Raw genomic sequence first — 19987 nt, forward strand, 5'->3', positions numbered from 1 at the left:
GCCCTGGCCACCAGTGTCTGAGCCAGAGGGCCAGGTCCTTGTCTCTGCTGGAAGGCAAAGCAGTTGAAACCCAGTGTGCCACGAGCCGGTGTCCCTGCTGAGAGATGGTGGGACAAGACCCGTGTCACCCCAGGGCTCTAGGTGGCCTCCACAGACCAGCCCCATGCGACGTGAGGCGTTGGGAGGGATTGGTGACACACAGGAGCGAGCCGGCATTTTTGACAGGCCCCTCCTTGTAGATCACCTCTGTGGACCTGGTCCTGGGCCACGAGACGGGGCGGTGCGTGGTCTTGAACTGGCAGGGAGGAGGAGGAGACGCGGCCTCATCCCAGGAGGCCCTGCAGGCTGCACGCTCCTTCCGGAGACGGCCCAAGCTCCCGGACAGCGAGGTTCACTGGGACAGTGTCGTCATCCAGGCCAGCACGATGTGAGTCGGCCTGGCCAGGGTGGTTGGGAGAGGTCGCTCATTTCTTTTAAATTCTGCGCGTCAGTAATTTGGTTTTCACAGCAGTCGGTCACTTAGCTACACGGTTTTCCCCTGAAGGATCATCTCCAGAGTTCCCAACGTTTCTGTCCAGCTGCGACACGACCCCCCTGCCCTGACGAATGAGATGTACTGCCTGGTGGTGACTGTGCAGTCCCACGAGAGGAGCCCGATCAGAGACGTGAAGCTCACTGCCGGCCTGAAGCCCGGTAAGCGGTCCTGTTGAGCTCGGTTGGTGTCAGCGTGGCGTGTCGGCCTGTGGAGGACACCGGTCTGATGTGGCGCTCCTTACACAGCACCGCTCGGGAGCGCGGCGCTTCAGTTCCCTGGATTCTCAAACTCCCGTGTGCACGCTTTCAGGCCAGGATGCCAATCTGACTCAGAAGACTCAGGTGACCCTGTGCGGGACAGAGCTGTGTGACGAGTCCTGCCCTGCCCTGCTCACAGACATTCCTGTTAGGGACCTGCAGCCCGGGGAGCAGGTCAGCTCAGTCGGCGGGGGCCTGTGGGGATTGCTGTCGGCCTGTGGTTTCAAGTGCGTGGCGAGCTGCAGAGCGTTTGAGTAGCGCTTCTCGAGACTACGCATGTGACTTAACTAAAGGCTCGTTTTACGTTTGACTGTGCAGGTGTCTTAAGCGGCTTTTATACAAAGGATTTTAGAGCAAATGACCCTGATATGGAGACTTGGTTGCCGGATAAAAATAATTAGATAGTACTGAATAACTGAATGACACGATGTTTATAACTCAGTGAAGTAGTCTTTCAGTAAACGTCTGTTTCCAAACCAGACACGCAGAATTCCTGGGAGGTTGGGAGTGAATGCAGGAAGATGGAGCGGTGAGGATCCCGCCCGTGCGCTGTGGCAGGACCGTCCTGTGTTTAGGGTGTAGCCAGGCGGTGCAGTCGGTTACACTGGGTGGGGCCGTCGTCCTAGAACGTGTGTCCAGCGGGACTCTGCAGCGGTGGTTAAAGTGCAAACTCGTTCCAGCTGGAACAGACGCTGTACGTTCGCTGCGGGACGGTGGGCTCCAGGATGTTCCTCGTGTACGTCTCTTACCTGATCACCACCACCATCGAGGACAAGGAGATTGTTTGCAAGTGTCACAAGGTATTGTCTTCGTCGCTACTTCCGGAAGCCTCTGTGGGCAGCGATCCTCACTGTACTCTTAGTTTACTTACAAAGTAAGCAGTTGGGGGCTTCTACTCTGTTACGAATTTCCGTTGAAATCTGTTCACTTTGGAGCACATTTGTATTGATTATAAACAATATAATAGGGCACTCACTGCTCCAGCGTTAGAAAGTTGGCCAGCATGGATTTTCTCAGAGAATCAGCAGGTCTGAGGTCGCATTCGAACAAGGCGTGAGACTTCAAACCTGTCCACTTCTTTCCGAAGGCACACATTCGATAACTGTCAGCTGGCTTGAAACGCTGTAGTATTATATATATAACAATACATAGTAAGGTGGTATTATACTTTAAAAAAGTTAGCTTGATGACCTTGTTCGAGGAGATAACTTGAAGCACATATGTAGTGTTTCGGGCGGATCATGAAGGGCTCTCTGTGCGTTGCCCCATTTGGTTGTCCTAGCGGCCCCGTGAGCGTTGTGGGATCGACTTAGATCACGTGACTTTCCCAGGGTCACACCACCACGCCCACAGGCCACGCGGCCAGTGTGTGTCCAGCCAGGATTGAAGCCCCTGCCTGTCTGGCGTCCCAGCCTGGGTGTTTTACCCGGTGGGGAGGGTTCTTTGTTTCAAGGTGTTAATGGCCCCACTGTTGTTTAAACAGACTCTAGAGAGGAGACACAGCATGTCGGCTTTAAGTCGGGCTCCCGGGTCACATTTGGTTCTATTTCTGCCTTTGTCACTCACTGGCTTTGTGACAACTTCATCTTCAGATGGTGGTAATAATGGCATGTGTTGGCTTGAGTTAGGAGTGTTACATAACATGGGTGTAGTGGTTGTAACAGTGTCCCGTTGCAGCACTGTTATCATCGTTGTTATTTTACTCGTCTTGAGTCGAGGTGACGAAAGGAGGCCCAGAATCTGGGCGCCACTAGCTTTGTGGCCTAAGGCCAGTCCCTTAAAGTCTTCTGCACCCCCCTCTCCTCTGCTGTGCCCTGGCAGCGGTGCCCACCCTGCCCACTTTCTCTCGATCCTGAGATAAAGGCTGTATCAGGAAGCACTTTGCAGGGGGGTGATACCATAAAGGAATCAGAAAAAGTAGTCTGGTCTCTGCATGGATTTTGACGAGTATCTAAGGGGGAAGTCCTAGCTTTTTACTCTAAAATTGGGATTATTTATGTAAGTTGTTTTGAATGCCTTCTGTGTTTAAAGCCCTGTGTACCATTACAATTGAGAAAACTGTTGCCCGTGCCTGTCGTGTTTCCCTGCAGGATGAAACTGTGACCATCGAAACTGTCTTTCCGTTTGATGTTGCCGTTAAATTTGTTTCTACGAAGGTACGTCCCTGTGAAGTGCGTTGGAAGTCGCTTGGGGAAATCAATGGGAAAACGCAAAACGGATTTCCGTCGTTCCTGACAGACCCTCTGTCTCCCTTGTGACAGTTCCAGCACCTGGAGAGGGTCTACGCCGACGTGCCCTTCCTGCTGATGGCAGACCTCCTGAGCGCCTCGCCCTGGGCCCTCGCCATCTCGTCCAGCGAGCTCCGGCTCGCACCTTCCATGACGCCTGTGGACCAGCCCGAGGCGCAGCTGGACAACGGTGAGAGCGGAGCCAACCCACGTCACCAGCGGAAGACAGTTGCAGGCGTGCCTGCGCGGGGGTGGCAGCGTGAGAGTTGGCCTTCGGTGGCGGGGGGCGCTCGGGCTCGTGCTCACAAGAGCAGAAACGTTTTGAATTGAGATGGGATTGGCATCATTTACAGTTTGTTTGAGGATGCCTTGTTTTAAAAAATCAGATTTTTGCTGCTATAAGGAAGTTACTTTTTGAAAAATGAACTTGAAACTAAAATAATGCAGCAGGTCCTCGAATAACATCGTTTCATTCCGTGTTGTTTTGGTACATTGATGAGATACCATGGAACTTAACCTTTGTGTGTATCCGTAGCCGGTGGTGAATCGGTTTGGCCACATGTCCCTTCACTAGAAGTGGCTGCGCTCCTGTCTCCGTGTCCCCGAGTCCAGCTTCTCACCTTCATTCTCGCTGCCATTCTCACTGGTCCTTCTCCACCTTCTGAAATAGCTTCTTAGCTCCTCGTCTCCTGGCCATTTCTCCCTTTGTCTGCCTTTCATGTTGCTCCAGAGTTTGATTCTCAGAAAACTGCTGGGAACTTGTCATTCTTTCTTTAAAAACTTCCGCGACACACCAGACCCTTCCCAGGCAGGCTCTGCTCCCCTTTGCAGCTGCTTCTACACCAGCCTTTCTCCTTCCCTCGGCTCCTTCCCAGACTCCAACCTCTGCTTCCCCAGCCTGTGGGAGTCCCATCGGCTCCTAGGTGTGCGGGTCAGCTGGGCCTCTTCTTCTGCAGAGCTGAGTGCCCTGGGGTCGTGGGCGCACTGCTGTCGCAGCACTTCCCACCACGCTGTCGCTGTGTCTGCACCACCGGCTGCCCGCCGCAGTGTGTGCCCCTTGAGAGCTGGTGCTGTGACTGCCGCCTCCTCTGTTTTACCTGCCTCGTGCTAGTTCGTCAGTCTTTGTTAAATTCAAGAGTAATGTCCAGTTGTTAAGATAAAAAAAGCCAGGTTTTGTTATATTAAAATCCTCGTGGTCGCAAGTCCTCAAATCAGGGTGCTGGCAGGGCTGCGTTTCCTTGGGCTGCAGGGGGTCCTTCCCTGGCTGGCTGCAGCTGTGGGGCCACTTGGAGGCCTTGGCTCTGGCTCCTCCCCCGGGCCCATAGCCAGCTGTGTGGCATCTCCACCTCTCCTTCCATGACCTCTGCTTCCATTGGTCACTTTTTCTTGCCTCCCTCTCTTTCTTACAACCCTTGCGACTGACTGCATTGGGCCCAGCTAGATTATCCAGTGTGATCTCCCCGTTTTAAGATCCCGTCTTCATCACATCTCTGAAGTCCTCTTTGCTGTGGGAGGCAGCGTGTGAAGGTCCTGGGACCGAGGGTGTGCATATCGGGGGGAGGGGGTGGCGTTGCTTTGTCTGCCACCTCCAAGGACACCAGCAGCGACGCGCTGTGAGCTGCCTGTTTGGCACATTGAAAACCACCACTCTCCGAGGCCCCTAGTTAACCCTAATGTTAATTGTTCAAGTATGTGATTGATTTGGTTGGCTTCTTATAATTAGGGAGGACTTTGAGGGGGATTTAATGTGAACACCCCAGGTTTTTATAAAAGCTACTCTTAGAGGTTTGAATTGATGTGAGTTTTACGTACTGCACTACATTGTCATTTCCTAGTCCTTCGAAGTGACTTACAAGGAGTTAATTCAAGTAAAGTTTAATACAGCTTTTTTCCCTTTTTCATTTCTGGTATATACCCACAATCATAACCATGAATTTATCAAAGTCTTCTGCATTGGAAAACCATAAAAACAGCTACTTAATGTTTAGAGACTTTGTTGTTATTACAAGGTTTTGCTCAGATTTGCCGAAGCTTATATCACGTAGGCACTATTGCCGGCTTGCATTTGAACGTGTGACCGGTACCGCAGGCCGCCACATGCTGAGAGTAGGGAGGGTGTGGTCTGGAGGAGCGTTCACCTGGCCATCAGATTCACCGTAAAACTGGCCAGAGGAGTGCCTCCTTGCACAGGGGTACGAGCCCCTCTGGGCAGCAGTGAGGCACCACAGGGTGTATTTCATTTGGGGCTGTCAGTGCTTCGTGTTTATTCAGAAAGTCGGTCGTTTTCTAGAATGACGTTTTGAGTACCTTAAGGGGTAACACGAAAATTATGGTTTTTTTCCTTACTGTGAAATGCTTTCTTTGGAGACATGAAATAATTTGGAAAAATTAAAATAATCACCAAAAGGTATTATTCTGACTCCGGGCTCCTCCCTTTCGTGGGTTCCCAGTGGAGCGTGTGGGAGACGCGCAGGTGCCTCCCCCGTTGTCATTGTGCTGGGGTGTTGCCAGATCAGCAGACACACTGGGTAGGGACGCTGTGACGAGGGAGGCGTCGGGCGTCTCCGTCAGTAACGTGTGGGGAGGTGTCCTTTTCCTGGGGTGCCACCCAGAGGCAGGCGCCCTGGCGCAGATGGGGGGCGCAGGCTGACTGGGCCTGCGTTTGCAGTTGTCTTGCAGACCGGGGAGAGCGCCAGCGAGTGCTTCTGTCTGCGGTGCCCGTCTGCCGGGACTGGCGAAGGCGGAGTGGCGACTGGGCACTATGTCGTCTCCTGGAAGAGGTAAAGCCCGTCTTCACGTCTGTGCCTCTCTGACGCCTTTGTCACCTGTCACTGTCATTTCACAACGGAGAGCTTCCCTTGGTCCCCGAGAGGGGACTCATGCTGACCCGTGCCATCACTGACTGTTTGTCAAATAAACAAGGATTAAATAGGATAATTAAACTTTGATTTGTGTGTTGTCACAGTGAAAGTGACCTAGATTCTGATGACATCTTAGCCAAACTACTTGTAATGATAGGACCATTTTAAACATAAGAGAAACCGCCCTTGTTTGTGGTCAGTGGTTGTCCCCGCACGGGTACCCGAGGGACCCGCAGAGTATTGGAACTGTCGGAGTCACAGCGACGTCGCTGTGTGCCCTAGCCTGGTGGTGATGGTGCACTTGGAAGTGCTCCAGGCTCCTCCGTGAGCTGTCCTCGTGTGACACTGTTAGTGTCATTGTGTCAGTCACTGCACTGCCCCCTGCGTCGAGAGCGTCTTGCTGCCCTGTGCTGTGGTCATGGGTGGGCGAAGGCGGGAGCCCCTCACTTCCCCGCTGGGACCAGCCGGCAGCCGGGCTCCGGAGTGGCTGATCAGAAGTGGGCAAACAAAAACGGGCATCTGAGGGCTCTTCCTCCCGCCCAGCCGCTGCGCCAGTGCCGTTGCAGGAAGTGCAGGGTGTGTGTCCTCGGGGGCCAGTTGGTGAGCCTGCGTGCTCCCCGTCTCTGATTCACTGACCTCTCCCGTGAACCCTGGGTGTGACAGACGCCCTTCCCACCGCAGGGCCTGCGCCAGGAGCGACATTCCTGTCGTCAGCACGGTCATCACCCTGCCGCACGTGATCGTGGAGAGCATCCCCCTGCACGTGAACGCAGGTAACAGCCCGTGGTCAGTTCGAGGGGGAGACTCCAGGCAGGATGTTCGTCGTGGCTCCTAAGACTTCTGGAACCTTTTTATTACGGAAAAAACCTGGCGTGCGCCAAAGCACGCGGTGACCAGTCTCATTCCACTGGTGCCTCTCTCTATGCGACCTGCTCCCATTATTTAGAAGTGGCTCCATGTGTAATTCCGTCCCTAAACATTTCCGTGTATCTGTAAGAGGAGTGGTTATTTGTCTAATCCTGATTGTTATTCCATTATCGTGACTTTAAAAATTAGCACAAGTGTCCTGATGTTACCAGGTTCCAGTGTTGACTTTCTCCTCATTGACCCTGTCTGTGGCTTGTCCTCCGTCTCTGCGTAGCACCTGATACTTTGAAATCTGTAGGCAGGCCCGGTCCCTCCCAGCGCTGCCTCCGCCCACGACCTTCACCCTGCCTTCCTCTACGCTCGTTTTCCTGCAGAGCTGGCTGCAGTCTGGGTTTTGCTGATTGCATCCCATTGTTTTTAAGCGTGTCTTTGTCCCTGTAAATGGGCAGCTAGGTCTGTAGGTGTGGTCAGACTCAGGCTGAAGTTTGGGAAGAATACTTGTGCTCCCGTCAGGAGACACACAATGTCTGTCATTCCTTTTTGGAACATGGTTGATACTTAGGGAAACCTGTAGATTTTAAAAATTACTCCTAAAATATAATTCAGCCCCTGATAGTGCACACCCTAAGTCGGTTAGTTTCAGAAGGAGACTTGGGTGTTTCCTAACCTCTTCTGTCGTAGTCTCAGGCTAATGTACAACCAAAACATTTCTTACTTAGCGTGAGTGCGGTAATATCATCCATCTAAATGAGCCCCCGTCTCGTAGAATGAGACTCGTTTACAGAAGGAACGTGTGCAGGGTGACTTTCTCTGTAACCGAGAGAACTGTGCCACTTTCTCCGCAGACCTGCCGTCCTTTGGACGCGTCAGGGAGTCGCTGCCCGTCAGATATCACCTGAAGAACAAGACCGACTCGGTTCAAGATGTGGAGGTTTCCGTGGAGCCCAGCGATGCCTTCATGTTCTCCGGTCTTAAACAGGTGGAGGCGCGTCCCCTTGGGCTGCGTGGGGGGCACAACGGTGTGGCCAGGAGGTGGGAGCCGGGCGGCTGGACTGACGGACGGGCGGTGGTCCCTGTTACTCTGGTGGTTGTGAAGTTTTTAAAGTCACTTGTGTGGATTAAGGACAACTCGTCATGGCGGTGGAATGAATGGGCAGACCTCTTCACCTTATCACACGTGGAGGGGCTTTTCCCTGAAAATCTGGCATTTCCCTTTATTGCTAGTGAGTTTGTGTGTGTGTGTGTGCCTTTTTGGCTTTTAATTTGAGGCCTGGGGGTGTAACTACCTGTATTGAAAACCCGGTTCTCACCCGGTTCTCCTCTGAACTGTCAGTGAAATTTCTCAGAGGTGTTGTGGTCAGCCAGTACCTTTTATTAACAAGGAAATAATTAGAGGAACAGACAGGTCGTAACACCTAGAAGTCCCTGCCCCGACCAGTCACCTGAGCCGTGCGTGAGCCCAGTGCTGTTTGCTGAGAGATGTGAAAGGTGACTCGTTGTAGGCGCGGTGGCTGTCCGTTCATGCGCTCATGACGGGGCAGGGGTGACATCAGCTCTGGTGTGTCGATGCACATGTGTGCGTGCACGTTGCCTCTGGTGCGTCACGGTCCTGCGAGCGCTCGTTTGCAAATGAGCCCCTTGAGCTTTTCACCTGTTAACTTAAAGATAATCAGATAATGTGGGATACCAAAATCTTACCATTTTGTGTTCTTTTTGAAAATATTGTTAAAAATTCCCAAGCATCTTTTTGCCCGCGGAAATTACTTAATTTACCACAAAGGTAAAATCCCTACAAGAAAACACAAGCAACAACCGGTTTGTCATGTGTGGACACAGTGTTCACAAAGGTACCCACCTACAAAGTACCCTGTAACGCGTGGCGGTGAAATCTGCCCGCTGTATTTATTGCACAGCATATACCAATCTGTCTGGTGTTCTCATTTGCAGGCTGGTATGTTGCCCTTTAGATGTTGGTAGGACAGAAATCATGCACATATTTCTATCCATGTATTTGTTACCTGTGTGGTCCTGGCCTCTTACTCATTCAGCCCTCCATTTTGGAACCTGGGAAGATGCAGTAGGAGAGAACGTGTCACCAGCGAGATGCAGGTGTCCGGTCACTTGTCAATTAGCCGGGGTAGCGAGACAGACACTGCGAGTCTGCCTGGTGACCTGTCACTTTTCGTGATTCAGATTCGATTACGTATCCTGCCTGGCACCGAACAGGAAATGTTGTACAACTTCTACCCCCTCATGGCCGGGTGCCAGCAGCTGCCGTCGCTCAACATCAACCTGCTGCGGTTTCCGGACTTCACACACCAGCTGCTCCGGCGGTTTATACCCACCAGCATTTTCGTGAAGGTGAGGCTTCCGAGTTTCCTGCTTCTGCATTTACTGTCGTGAAAACAAACAAAAGATGGTGTTTTTTATGTAAACATCTGAAAACAATAATTTGAGACCAACAGTTATACTTTTGACTTTCATTGTATGAATTTGGCAATGTTGCTGTTCATTTCTGTAAGTTGCTATTGTCTTACACAATTTCATTCCACAGATTTTTGTTCCCTTAGGCAAATGATTTATCCTTTTTTAAAGTATATTTTATTGATTATACCATTACAGTTGTTCTATTCCCCCCCTTCATTCCCCTCCACCCGCACACTCCCTCCCCCACCATTCTCCCCCCCTTAGTTTATAACCACGTGTCTCAAGTTCTTTGGATTCTATATTTCCCCCACTATTCTCGCCCTCCCCCCTATCTATTTTCTACCTACCATCTATGCTATTTTCTGTGCCTTCTCCCCCCTTCTCCCCCTCCCACCCCCCTGTTTCTAACCCTCCATGTGTTCTTCATTTCTATGGTTCCACTCCTGATCTAGCTGTCCTCTTGGTTTGCTTTTGTTTTAGGTGTGGTTGTTAATAGCTGTGAGTTTGCTGTCCTTTCACTGTTCATATTTTTCATCTTCTTTTTCTTAAATAAGTCCCTTTAGCATTTCATATAATAAGGGCTTGGTAATAATGAACTCCTTGAACTTGACCTTATCTGAGAAGCACTTTATCTGTCCTTCCATTCTAAATGAAAGTTTTGCTGGATAAAGCAATCTTGGCTGTAGGTCTTTGGATTTCATGACTTGGAATACTTCTTTCCAGCCCCTTCTTGCCTGTAAGGTCTCTTTTGAGAAATCCGCTGACAGTCTGATGGGTACTCCTTTGTAGGTGACTGTCCCCTTATCCCTTGCTGCTTCTAGGATTCTCTCCTTCATTTTGGTCTTGGCTAATGTAATTATGATGTGCCTTGGTGTGTTCCTTCTTGGGTCCAACTTCTTTGGGACTCTCTGAGCTTCCTGGATTTCCTGGAAGTCTATTTCCTTTGCCAGACTGGGGAAGTTCTCCTTTATTATTTGTTCAAATACGTTTTCCACTCGTGGCTGTTTCTTTCCCCCTTCTGGTACCCCTATAATTCGGATGTTGGAACGTTTAAAGATGTCCTGGAGGTTCCTAAGCCTCTCCTCATTTTTTTGAATTCTCATTTCTTCATTCCTTTCTGGTGGGATGTTTTGTTCTTCCTTCTGGTCCATTCCATTGATTTGAGTCCCAGTTTCCTTTCCATCACTATTGGTTTCCTGTGCATCTCCCTTCATTTCAATCAGTCCAGCCCTCACACGTTCCTCTAATTTGTAACTTTGTTCCTCTAATTTGTGACTATAATCAACCAGTTCTGTGAGCATCCTGATAAATAGTGTCCTGAATTGTGCTTCTGAGAGGCTGGCAATTTCTCGGTTACTTAGAGTTATTGGCTCTGGGACTTTGAGTTTTTCTTGTGCCATCTTTCGGGTTGTTCGTGCCTGTTCCATAGCAGGATCAGAGCCCTAAAGTGTTCACTAGAACAGGGCAACTCAGTCGCTGGGTTGTGATATTGTATGTGGGGGCGGGGTCAAAGAGGGAGTCTGGCGTCCCTCCTGCCTCCCCGGCCCTCACCGGTGCCGCAGGGCAACTAAGTCGCTGGGTTGTGACACTGTATGTGGGGGCGGGGTCAAAGAGGGACTATGGCGTCCTGTCTGCTGCCTGCCGCCGCGGCCCTCACCGGTGCCGCAGTTGCTGCCGTCACCGGGCCCACGCGTTTCATCCCACTGCACGCGAGTGTGCCACCGCCGTCAGCCCTCGCCCCCTGGGGCCTGCGTGGTCTGTCTCACTGTGCGAGAATGTGCGCCCGCGGTCAGTCTGCCCCGCACCCCAACTGGTTCCGGGCTGCCTGCACTCCTGGGTCGGGGGACCTGTCCTGCACGACCCTGCTCGCTGCTGGCTCCGCCCCTCTTACCGTCCCCATTGACCGGTTAGATGTAATCAGACTTCCGTATAATTCAATTTTCTGTCCTTTGGTTGTGTCTTTGTTTCTCCATACCTTTGTTGTATTCAAACTTGGTTGTGGGAGAAGGCACAGTGTTTCCACCTATGCCTCCATCTTGGCAGAAGTCCTGATTTATCTTTATAGTATCCTTAAATGTGTTTTTTTCTTTGGCTTCGGTGAAGTGTGTTTTTAAGTTGTAGTAATTTTGTAACTGACTTTCAATCTTGAACTTCCCTAATTCTCTCCGTTTAACTGTGCGGTACTGGATTTAGGTCTTTTCTGAAAATGACAACCTGTAGGAAACTATATCCAGTTCAGTGTTTTGACCTTTCCCTCTGAGACCCTTTAGGGGCCCCTGTAATGAGAGAGAACACGCAGGTGGCCATGGTGTGTGACAGCCCATTGTCCGCAGGTGGTACTAGCAGCCCGCGCTTCTCCTCCTTGTCACCTGCTGGCGGGGCCGCAGGGCCAGGCTGTCCCTCCACACAGTCTGGTTCCCAGGACCATCTGGTAGCTCGGTATTCATGAGCACACATGAACCCTCTTTTTCTTTTCAGTTCATACCCCGCTTTGAAATGGCAAGTTACATTATGTGCTGTCTCCTTTTTCGTGTCTGTCAAGTTTGGGGACTGTGCCTTGTTTGTGTTATCTGGGACTTAATGTTATAAACTAGTCTCTGTTGATGTATCCTTCATAATTCTTCCAGCTTTTTTCTTTCCTGACTTAGATGCTATTTTGTATCTGCCGAAAAATCATTTTATCAACCCGAAAAGCTCCTACATTATTCCATACTTTAAATTGTGAAAAAAAAGGAAAGGAAGAAAGCCGGACTCGTGATGTTGGATGTGTAGTGTTTAAACAGTGGGTCCAACCTGCTTCGGACTCACAGCACAGTTGAGGGGCAGGTGCAGAGATCTCCCAGGCACCCGCCGTCCCCACACAGCGGGGGCATGTCCCGCCTGGCCATGTTCCGCAGTCGTTTTCCATTGCCCTTTCACTGCTGTGTCTGGGGTCGCCTGCTGGGGAGACGTCCTGCCGGGGTGGGGGACCCTGGGGCGTGGTCAGCGCCCAATGTCCTTTTGGCTGCTGGACCTTCCAAAACTTGCTGTTTCTCGGCCAGAAGTGCAGCCTCCATTGGTGTGAGCATCTGTGTCGGCGTGGGGGCTCGGCCACACCCCGCCGTGAGACAGCTGGTGTGGGTGTGGCCTGTCAGCCATCTCCTCTGCCCCTTTCCCGCAGCCCTGACCAGCTCAGGCCTGGGCCCCTCTTGCACAGGAAGCCTCTTTTGGGCCGTGTTTGAATCCGTGAGGGAAGGTTCCAGGAAACAAACACTCGTGCGTTTTAACATAATGAGCATTTCCCTTTCTCACAGCCATGATCTCTTCTCAAAATGCCACCGTCTGGTCACCTGACTACTCCCAGAAGACAGCCTGGGCCCCTCGGAACCAGCCCCTCTGTCAGTGGGGGGACTTGGCTTTGCATCAGCGGTCACACTGAGGCCGGGCGTGAGCGCCACCCCCTTCCTGCTCGCGGAGCTGTCATTGACCTCAGGGCTGCGAGGTGTGGTGTGGTGGCCACCAGCCCTGTGTACCTACAGAGATCCAAACGAAATTCGTTAGTTAAAACTTAACATAACTTAGAAGTTAGATACTCGGCTGCCCCGGCCGCACTCAGGTGCTCAGCAGGTCCGTGGACTCGCAGACGCCCCGCTGGGCGGCGCCGGAACAGCAGTTCCACGGTCACAGTCATTGGCCCGTGCCGCCCTAGAGCGAGGCTGGTGCACCCTCCTTCCTCGGAGGGGACGACGCGCTCGTCCGTAAAGTGTGTTTGGGGGGTTCGGCCAGGCGGAGCTGGCACCTCTCCCTCAGACGGAGCCGCCTCCATCAGTGCTCAGCGTCACACGGGGTGCGGAGAGTGGGAGCCTGTTCTGCTGCTTGCTCTCTGCCTGCCTTGAGTGTGAGAGGCCGAACATACCTGCGCGTGCCTGCATGTGTGTAGACATACATCTATGCACACACGCACATGCCCACGCACGTGCGCACACAGACAGCCTCACAGCAGCCGCCTGGTGCACTGTGGGCGGGAGGTGGCGCTGTGCTCATCGCAGGCCCCTGCAGGAGCCGTTCTGCTGGAGGCTCAGCCCAGGGCTGCGGGTGGCGACTCCTTTTCCAGTCCTGGGCCCCACCCCTCTCCGCTCTCCCCACAAGGCCTGCCAGTGTACGTGTGTGTAATAAAACACGACCATTTGCAGTTACTATTTTTTTTAGCTATTTGGCTCTGGGGTGTTGCTGACCTGTCGGAGACTCTACATCTAGACAGTTATGGTGCCTTTTACTCATTTCTGGCTCGTGCTTGTCTGATGTGATGCTTTACATTTTTTCACTCTGTGGCCTTGAGCAAGGGAAATGTTTGTCCTTACCTGCTGCTTGTGTCCTTGCAGTGTTCAGCGTTAGGCAGCCCAGCGTCCACTGGGAATCACTTGTTCTCCAACAGGTTATTGGGAGACCGAGAATCTCCAGGGAACTTGTCTGTCAGGCTGAGACCCAGGTGGGCCCTGAGCAGGAGGGAGGGAATGAGAGAATAATAACACTTTCATCGCTGGAGCAGGAACGGTCCTCGGGTCCCTGTCCCCACCCCCGCCTGCGGTGGTGGGTCAGCAGTAGCTGCTGCAGCGCCCGGCGGGGAGAGCAGTAGGGACTGAGGCGGACTCAGCAGGTGGGGGTGTCTGCACAGGTGGGCGGCGACAGGGACCGAGGCACACAGGTGCCGTCCGCAGATGTGAGTGAAGAGGGAGGCCGAGCACGAAAGGCGGATACATTTTATTTTGTTATTTGCTCATGTTTATGCTGTTTTTGTGAACAGTCTGAAGAATTCCAAAATCTTTTCAATTAATAGAGCTTATTGGTCACTATTCTTCTGTGAACCCTTTTCGTTTCCCCTCTTTAAAGCCACAGGGTCGGCTCGTGGACGACGCCTCTATTGCTGCCGCATGATGTCCCAGACGGGCCCTCGGCTGAGACTGCGCAGGATTTGGACAGAGTCCTAGGAGGTTTTCGTTCTGAACTGTAGCTTTGATCGTGGTAAAAGTTGATTTGTTCTATTTTTTCATGGGTGTTATGCCAGCTATTCAGAGGACCTTGTGCATAAAATATTAGGAAGTCCGTTTCCTGTCGCAGTCTCGCAATATCTGACGCCCGTCAGTGTGACACGGACAGGCTGTCAGCCCACCGTTATCGTTGAAAGTCATTTTGTGAATTGTAAGTGCTTTTAAAAGTGAGTGACTTGCATGCGCAGTCTCAGAGGAAAATTAAGCATCTGAGTGTGACCGGACGGGGGGAGGGGATGCACCAGCGGCTGCCCCCGCCGGGTCCTGTGTCCCCAGGAGTCCCCTTCAGAGTTGGACAAACTGGAGGCTGTCTACCCTCATAAATTCAGCGTGTGCTCCTGATACCCACCCAAGAAGGTAGAGTGATGGTGGGACTGGTCCAGAGAGCTTCCAGAAGGTTTAGTCGCAGCAGTGTGAGTTGTCGAAAACATGTCTTTGTTTACCCTCAAAACGTGGTGGGTGGGCTCGGCTCCCGGCCGGGAGTGCGGACTGTTTGTAGAGCGGGTCTGTGTGCATGTGCTTGTCGGGTCCTCGTCTGTGAGCCTGGTTTCCCAGATAAAAGGTTTTGAAAAAGATACAAGGTCTAAATAAAAGCTTTTCGCTACCTTGAGCAGGTCGAAAAGAACCATTTAATGCTCTTAAAAACTCGTGTAAATAAAAATCATATTGTGAAAAATTTCTTTGTTTAAATATTTTGATTGAAAACAACCTGATTTTCTGGAAACTGATTTAAGAGTGTAGGAGTTGTAAAAAGGAAATAAGGATGTAAATAAACATGTTCTCATTCAACTACGCCTGTGTACATCTTTTATTTACTTTGAGCCTGTTTGGTTTCAGTTCCATGAAACCACTTTTACTGAGAACACGTGTGTGACGCGAGAAGCGAAATGGACAACAGAGGACTGAACTCTCTCTCGTTACTTCTTACTTTAGTTTTGATTCAGTCTTTTCTCTCCTGGCTCGTGTTACGTCTCCACCCAGAATATTGAAGTCTCCCAGTTGATATGCTGCCTAATAACCACTGTTAAGAATTCTGAGCTGGAATTTCCACATTGGCATTGCAGTGAGAGACAGAGTACTTTCAAGGGAAATCACGGCAAATGGAAAGGTAAGCTCGTACTTTTCACGGGGAGGGTCCATGCCGCCCCCCTCTGATACCTTTCAGAAGCTGCCCTCGACCTAAAACCCCAGGAACGTCCACCGTAGTGTCCTGGCTCCTGGTGTAGAAACGCTTCAAGGTGGGCTGTGTCATCGGATGCTAAAGTGGATAAACAGAAATGACTGCGACTTTCAGAAGCAGGTGTGACATCGGTGATCAGAGATGGCGCTGCGAACCCAGGGTTCCGAGTACAGACATGCCCCACCTTGCAGTGGATTTGTTTGAACCATTCCTGACAAGGAGCACGCTCCAGAAACACCTTCCTTCGTTACAACAAACAGCGCCATTTTCAGGCACCGCTGCTACAGAATTGGGTATGATTCGAAGCTCAGATTGGGGGCAAGTCTCCCCTTTCATGTGGCTTCCTTATACCCCAGGACAGAAGAGAACGTTACCTTGAGGCCTGATGGCTCCTGCTTTCTGAAGCCCGTTTCACCAGAGTGGGTGTCAAGCCCGAGTCCAAGCTGCCACGCACGCTGTGTCCCAGGCTGTGTACACCGTGTGAGTCACAGGCCGGGGATTCTGTGAACTCCACCCCCTCCCCAGTCGTTGGAAGAAGGCAGCACTCACAGCAACCTTGAAGTTGATGTTGCATCTGTGACATGCACCCTGACCCCAAGTCAGCATGCCCAGCAGATGAGAACTTGGAAATGCTGCCCTCGTTAGGCTGGTCGGGATTTCTAAGCCGGGTGTTTCCCAAATGATACTCGCCCCCATTTACTGAGTGCTACAGTGTGCCGGGTGGTGATGTTCCTCCCTCACACAACACAGTGAAGCCCCCTGTGCTGTAGGTGCTGTTATTAGATGCGGAAGCTGAGACACGGAGAGGCAAAATGACTTTCCTAAAGTTCTGTATTTGTTGCTGCAAGACAAATCATCTCAAAATTTAGGGGCCTGCCCACAGTCATTCTCCTATGGTTCCAGTGGGTCAGGAATCCAGGTGGCCCTAGGGTGGTTTTCGGACTGTAGCTGGAGTTTCTCCAGTGCCCACCAGGGGCCAGTTTCAGTGCTGGGTGCTGAGGCCCTGGAGGACCCTGTTCTTGAAGACCCATGGCCCAGTAGGAGGCGCCACCATGTGGACAAACTCCACTGCAGTGTGTTAAATGCACCGGAAGCTGGTGTAAGACTGGTGCTCTGATGGAGTGTCTGGGATTTGCTTTCAAATGCTCCAGAAAACAGACATGCAACAAACAAGCAAAAACAAGTTGGGGAGAAATGTGTAAAACAGGATCTGGAAAATGCTGACCATTGTTGAAGGTGGGGAAGAGGCACGGGCAGCCTCATTGCACTCTAAAACGTGCCTGAATATTTTCATGATCCAAACATAGTAAGGGACACAGGTGGACAGGAGCCAGAGTGGAGGGGTGTCTAGGGTGCGAGCGAGGAAGCGGCAGTGAGGTCGGGCTTCTGGCGAGAGGGTTGTTGGAGCTGTTTTCGTATTTGTAATGCAATTATTCTGTGTTTTTCTCGAATGGGAGTGTGTGTCTGTCATCCTTAAACAAATAAGGTGTGTGAGCTAAGTTTTGGAGGACACATAAACGTTCGTAAAATAAACAGAGCAAGGAAGAGCCTTCCCGGAGATGATGACGACTCTGCTGGCTGGCGATGCCCTGAGCGCACAGCACGCAGTGCACGCACTGCGCATGCCTGGTGCTCTCCGCACAGACCGACCTGAGTCCAGCTGGTGGCGCTTTCCCTCCTGAGCGGTTCCCGTGCAGGGATAAGAGAATTAGACGGGGTGAAACTTGCTTCGAACGGCAAAGGTGCTGGCTGCTGCTGTCGCCACCTCTGTTTCTGGAGAGCAAGCATTTCTCTGTTGGAATTTGAGGATTTGCGGGTGAAGCTTGTCGCTTATCTAGCTGTATAACGTTCATCAGGTTGCAGAATTGTAGTTTGAAAATGTTTGGTGTTGGGTGATACGCAACTATCATCGCCTCAACAAAGGATTGAATCTCCAAAGCCAAATTTAACAAAAAAAGCCCTCTATTCAAGATGAAATACTGAATTATTTCTTTAATCCTCACCCAAGGATATGTTCATTGGTTTTAGGGAACAGAGGCAGAGGGAGAGAGAGAAACACTGGTTGCCTCCTGTATGTGCCTTGACTGGGGATCGAACCTGCAACAACTTGGTGCGCAGGACCAAACCAACTGAGCCACCTGACAGGGTGCGGCACTGAATTATTTGAACACAGGGCAGGAGGAATACAGATAGCCGGTGATTTTTATCAGAGGTGTTAGCTGCTCAGACAACTTACATGGTGTTTTCTCCACTCTGCTTACCACCATCCTTTATTGCATTTTATTTTCTGTTGTGAAAATCTCCAAACATACAGAAAAGGACGGACTATACACCACATTCTCGACGAAGCAGTCGTTTTACAGTTTGAATCAGCATCTACACAGGGCCCATTATTATGTCTCTTAAGTTCTTTCCAAGTTTCATTTACCGTGAACAGTTCCTTCCCCCCCTTTCTCCCTTATTCAAGTGTTGACAGAACAGGGCAGTTACCCAGTGAAATGGCCCACATTCTGGCTGGCTGGTTGCTCCCAGGGCCTCACTGAACTGGTTCTCCTCCCCTGTAGTTCCGGTGCAGCAGGAACCAGAGAGCAAAGCTTGTCCCCGTCCCCACTTGGCACCTCCTGCCTTTCTCTTTTTGTAGTTACATCTAACGGGTGACATGCTGCGTGTCCTGTCGCCACACACGGTGTCTGGATGCCTCACCTTGAGCGATGCTGAGATTGCTCAGTGGGTTGAAAGGAAGACAGCCTTTGTTGTCCCTTTATTGTAAGCTTTGGTTAACATCCATCTGGCATGACTGAATCGGTTAGTAGCTGCAAAATACAATTTTAAAATGCTGTTCGGCATTTATTCGCTAGCATTGTTTTGTATACATTGTTTTGCATTGTTTTGTAACTTTCTCTCTTTTTCTTTAGGTCTATTAAATTACCCCTCAAATAAAGTTCTTACAGGAAAGAGAAAATTTTTTAATAACTAATTATTTCCATAATTTTCAGAACAATGAGTTGGTGCCTTCATCTGTTGTTAATGTTGTACAAGTGCGTTGGTAGTGGCTTTTGTTGGTGTGTTTCACTGCTTTCTCCCCATTCTCATAAAGGAATTGGTGAGAGTAAAGGCCGGGCCGGGAAATGGGGGCGTCAGGTCTGTGTGCCGGCCTTGACAAGTTTGGGAGCGGCTCTCAGAGCCTCTGAAGGGGACCACCTGGCTCCACCTGAGCGGAGGGATGCAGACGCCGGTGCCCCCTGTCTACAGCCTCCACTTGGAAAAATAAAGTTCACTAGGAGTGTCCAGCGGCAAAGCTCACACCAGGAAGACAGCTTCTGCACACTCGTCAGACATTCCCTCCAGCAAACCTTTCTCAAGTGTGCACTTAGATCAACGTGACAGGTGTATAGATGCTCCGAGTGATGACTCAGGAAGTAGTGCAAGGGCCTGAAGGAAAGATGTGATTATGTTTAATCAATTATTTTATATTCTCTTAAAAAATACTTTGTTTCTTTTAAAATTGATTTTAGAGAGGAAGTGGGTGGGAGAGAGAGACAGAAACACTGATTTGTTGTTCCAGTTATGTATGCATTCAGTGGTTCCTTCTTGTTTGTGCTCTGACCAGGAATTGAAGCCCCAGTCTTGGCGTGTGGGAAGCCCCAACCGGTCGAGTTACCCAGCCAGGGCTAGATTAATTCTTTAAAGACAGGAAGTTGGCTGATGGATCACACTCACTCAGGACACTTGTGAAGGATGGGGAGGCGGAGGGGTTCCTCCAGTGGGGTTTTGTAGGGAGACATGGGGCTCGCCCCCCAGGATAGCAAGGGCAGCTGGGGATTTACAGCCTGGGAGCAGCGAGGGGTCAGGGGGTGGAAATTGCTGAGACTGGAACAGTAGCAGCAGGGGGATTCCTGCCGAAGGCAGACCTGGGGCTCAGAGACCAAGGATTCTGGTTCAAACAGACCTCTCCACCAACAGGAGGGAAGGCCAAGGTCAGGCCTAGAGGGGCAGAGGGCTGAGAGGAGCCTGATTCAAGGCAGGTCCAAGGAGAGAGCCTGTGTCGCTGCACAGAACTATGGGCCACATTGCCTTTTTCAGATGAGCAATCCCTCCTCCCCTATCAGGCAGTGCAGGGCCCTCTGCTCTCAAAGTCCAGTCTGAGCCCCCTGGGTGAGCAGAAGCTTTCTTTTCCCTGTTGCTTCCGTCTCCCTCCCAGGAAAACAAAGGCCACGCCTTCAGAGCTGGGCTCCACGCGTGGTGGATGGCAGTGTGCACTGCCTGCCCGGGACGCACGGGATGGCTGGCTGACTCCAGGTTCTTGGTGTGGAGAGAAATTCCCAAAGCTGTCAGACAGGCTGGGCGACTTCAGGACAATATGCCTTTATGCTTTAAAATTGGAGCCCAGCGGGGAAGAAAAAGGGTTTCCTGCGCTTAGCTGAAACAAAGCTTCAGGAGTCCCTACTGGTTGCACGTGGACCCCCACTCCCATCCCCAGGGTGCAGCTCTCAGACCACAGGTCCCTACGCACCCCACCTGTGCCTGGGCCTCGGCGCTGCAGTGACCCAGCCCCCCGCCCACGGTGGCAGCCCAGCTGAGCTGCGCAGATCGCAGCCCCCAGGT

General features: G+C 51.4%; 1 protein-coding gene across 1 annotated transcript in view; it reads left to right on the forward strand.

Annotated features, from left to right (window-relative positions):
• TRAPPC11 (trafficking protein particle complex subunit 11) overlaps positions 1-14898 on the forward strand; it is a 35644-nt gene extending 20746 nt beyond the window's left edge. Inside the window, exons 20-30 of the mRNA XM_037055144.1 lie at positions 240-427; positions 545-693; positions 845-966; positions 1473-1592; positions 2883-2948; positions 3054-3210; positions 5689-5800; positions 6563-6654; positions 7594-7727; positions 8942-9109; positions 14045-14898. Of these exons, the coding sequence (XP_036911039.1) occupies positions 240-427; positions 545-693; positions 845-966; positions 1473-1592; positions 2883-2948; positions 3054-3210; positions 5689-5800; positions 6563-6654; positions 7594-7727; positions 8942-9109; positions 14045-14089 (1353 nt within the window). The 3' untranslated portion in view covers positions 14090-14898. The remainder of the gene's footprint in view (positions 1-239; positions 428-544; positions 694-844; positions 967-1472; positions 1593-2882; positions 2949-3053; positions 3211-5688; positions 5801-6562; positions 6655-7593; positions 7728-8941; positions 9110-14044) is intronic.
• Positions 14899-19987: the final 5089 nt, after the last annotated feature.

Source organism: Sturnira hondurensis, unplaced genomic scaffold, assembly GCF_014824575.4.
Source record: "Sturnira hondurensis isolate 20B ecotype Veracruz unplaced genomic scaffold, ASM1482457v3 Scaffold0008640, whole genome shotgun sequence".
Lineage (NCBI taxonomy): Eukaryota > Metazoa > Chordata > Mammalia > Chiroptera > Phyllostomidae > Sturnira > Sturnira hondurensis.